At 34.8% G+C, this 3,187-nt stretch overlaps 1 protein-coding gene across 1 annotated transcript; it reads left to right on the forward strand.

Annotated features, from left to right (window-relative positions):
• The first annotated feature begins 712 nt into the window (after positions 1–712).
• On the forward strand, positions 713–2,934 carry LOC105790314 (transcription termination factor MTEF18, mitochondrial). The gene has a single exon (XM_012617864.2). It carries the CDS (start codon positions 827–829, stop codon positions 2,519–2,521), a length of 1,695 nt encoding a protein of 564 aa, XP_012473318.1. The 5' UTR covers positions 713–826; the 3' UTR covers positions 2,522–2,934.
• Positions 2,935–3,187: the final 253 nt, after the last annotated feature.

Below are 3,187 nucleotides of genomic sequence, written 5' to 3' on the forward strand. Positions count from 1 at the left end.
ATTTGGCAACAATCAAAGAGGCAATGAAATTTAAGTAGTTAAGAAACTATCAGTCAAACAAATTAGTAAAAAGAATTCAACCTAAAAAGAAACGACAATAAGCAAACAAGTTAAATAGTATTAGAGTGAGGCCATCACTCAATTAGATCTCCTTTTGGTAAAAGATAAAGGCCAATATAAGGACCACTAATGCATTGTTAAACTCTGCTCTCCTTTTAATTCTATTTGTAGAATGATATGGTTTAGATCAAAAAATTGTTGTAAGTAACATAATCTATATATCTTATAATTGTAGGACTTCAAGTTTTTGCATTGACTTCTAATTGATGAAATGTGTGCCATTGTTGTTACTATTGCACTTTTTTGGATTATGCATCTTAAATTTGGCATAAGATGTTAATATTAGGGTTCTCACTTGCACAGTTGGGAATTATAGTGCACTTACATAAATGTCATGCTGACATTTAGATGTTATTGTGAGATTTCAAATCTTCAGCTAATTTACAGCAAATTGAACGGATTCAAGTTGAAATAGAAAAAGTTAGCTTTCAATATTGGGAATTCCAGCTCGCTAAGAAGATTTAAATAAAATTTTTAAATAATTCAATAATTATTTTATAATTTTTTAAAATTAAGTAAATTAAATATAAAATTATTAATAATTTACTGATAATTTACACAATCCCTAAACCTATATTAATTTTGGTAAGTTAGGAGCTATAAGCAAAAAAAAAAAAAACACGGTCAGACAGATTCCACCTGCGATGTATGAAGAAACAAAGCTCAAAATCCCCAACATAAACCCTAAACCCATTACTGCCGTCAGATGAATTTTTTCCCCAAGTTGATCTTCTCTCATTTTTCTCGCCATTTTGCTACGCTTTCCAAACTCCCAAACAACTTCACCAAAATTCCTTCCAAGTATCGACCCCAAGCCATTCGAGATGCCCAACAAGCTCTCACGGATTACCTCCACTGTACCCGTTACATCCCTTTCGTCTACGCCGAGCACATTGCTAAAAACTCCTTCTTTTCCCTCTCTTCTCTCATCTCCGGCATTAATTTCTCCACCACGAGCTTCAATCGAAACGTCCTCAGATTCCTCAGGTACCATCCCATTAACGAGTATGAGTTTTTCTTCGAAAGTATAGGCATTGATTATGAGGAAGTTGGTGGCCTATTGCCGTCCAAGAAGTTCTTCTTTTCTGAAGATGAGACGGTTCTGGAGGCTGCTTGTGCGCTTTCTGGATTTGGGTTTCCTTGGAACAAATTGGGCAAGCTTTATAAAGAGGAAATCTTGATTTTTAAGGCAAGTTCTAAGGAATTAAAAGCTAGGCTTTTTAAGATTAAGGAATGTGGGTTTAGTAATATTCCTGTTATTGGTATTTGTTTGGCTTTTCCTTACGTGTTGCGTGGTGGTGGGGTGAATGAATTGGGTGGTGAAATTGTTGCTTTGTTGAATGATTTGAAAAGGGTCTTTTTGGATTTTGATTTGGGGAATCATGTTGAAGATAATGTTGATGCTTGGTATGAAATTTGTAGGAAAATTAGGGTTTTTTATGATCTGGGTTGTGAGAAAGGGAAAATAGGTGAGCTGATTGGTAGAAATAAGAACCTTTTTCTTCAGTATCCAGAAGAGGTTCTGGTTAGTAAGATCGAATACTTTTCTCGGTTTTTGGTTCCGAAGGAAGATATCGGTATGTTGATCCTTCGAAATCCCGAGATATTGGATTCCGATTTGGAAACACCAATGATTTCAGTGATGGGAATGTTGAAACATTTCGGATTGAGTGTTGAGAAAAGGGATTCCGTTGCTAAAGAGTACCCTTATGTGTTAGGTAGGAATAAAATGACTAATTTGCCTAATGTAATGAGAGCTTTGAATCTACACGAGTGGTTGTTCGATAGGATTAAGAATGGAAATCATCAGTTGCTTGCTAATTACACCCTTAACAATGACGAAGACTTGGATAAAGGTTTTCGAGATAGTTTCGAGAAAATTCAGTTTTCAAGAACCCCTGTCCATACAATGGAAAAGTTAATGTTTTTACATAGGGTTGGGTTTGGAGAGAATTCTTTGACCATGAAGGTCTTAGCTCATGTTCATGGAACTGGTAGTGAGTTGCAAGAAAGATTCGATAGTCTTCTCGGTTTGGGGTTTGAGTTCTCGAAACTTTGTAGGATAGTACATATGACACCGAAGGTGTTAAACCAGCACCCCGAAACGGTGGAGCGGAAGGTGAATTTCCTTTGCCATGAAATGGGTGTTTCTTTGGACTACCTTGATATATTCCCAGCATTTCTTTGTTTCAACTTAGAGAAACGGATTAAGCCAAGGTATAGGTTCCACAAGTGGCTTACGGAGAACGGTTTGTGTACTCGAAACTACTCCATTGCAAGCATAGTTGCAACCGGTGAAAAGAGTTTCATTGCTCGACTTGGTCGAATTCATCCCGATGCTCTGAACGAATGGTTCGAGAATTTTTCCTACAAGGAATCCAATAATAGTATCCAAGACTAATGAAATTGGCTAGCTTTCAAATATGATTTTTGGATTGTTGATATCTAATCTTCAAGTATACAGTATGTTGTTCCATATACATGTTCGGTGCATATCCGGATAGAGCTACGGGAATATGATCCTTCGAAGATCTTTGAAGTACATGAAAATGTTGAAAAATTTGAAGATTATCCGTGTTCGACCTTCGTACTCGAGTCCATTTAGGTATATAGATTTACTCATTACCGATTTCTCAATTGGCATTTGCCCTTTCTGTCGAAGGCCCCTGTTGCTTGCCTCCACACCCCATTGCATATGGAGGATATTTTTAAATATTGGTTAAAATATGGCATCAGTCACTGTACTATTCCCATATTTGGAATTTAGTCCTTGCACTTTTATTTTCAGGAATTTATTTCAAAATTTAGATCCAATTGTTATTACTGTCAGTTTTTTTATTAAATTTGCTGATGTGGTATTTTTTAAATAAAACAAAAACTTATTTGGTAGCTTTGTAGCTAAAAAAATAATAGTATAATGAACCTCAAATTAACAAAATATTTTTAACAATGTTAACAAGTGGATTTGAATTTTAAAATTTAAATATTAGAGGATTGAATTATTAAAAATAAAAATATAGGGATTAAATTTCAAATTTATATAGAGTATAGTTTAGTTTATTAAATT

Source organism: Gossypium raimondii, chromosome 8 (genome assembly GCF_025698545.1).
Source record: "Gossypium raimondii isolate GPD5lz chromosome 8, ASM2569854v1, whole genome shotgun sequence".
In the NCBI taxonomy this organism is placed as follows: Eukaryota; Viridiplantae; Streptophyta; class Magnoliopsida; order Malvales; family Malvaceae; genus Gossypium; species Gossypium raimondii.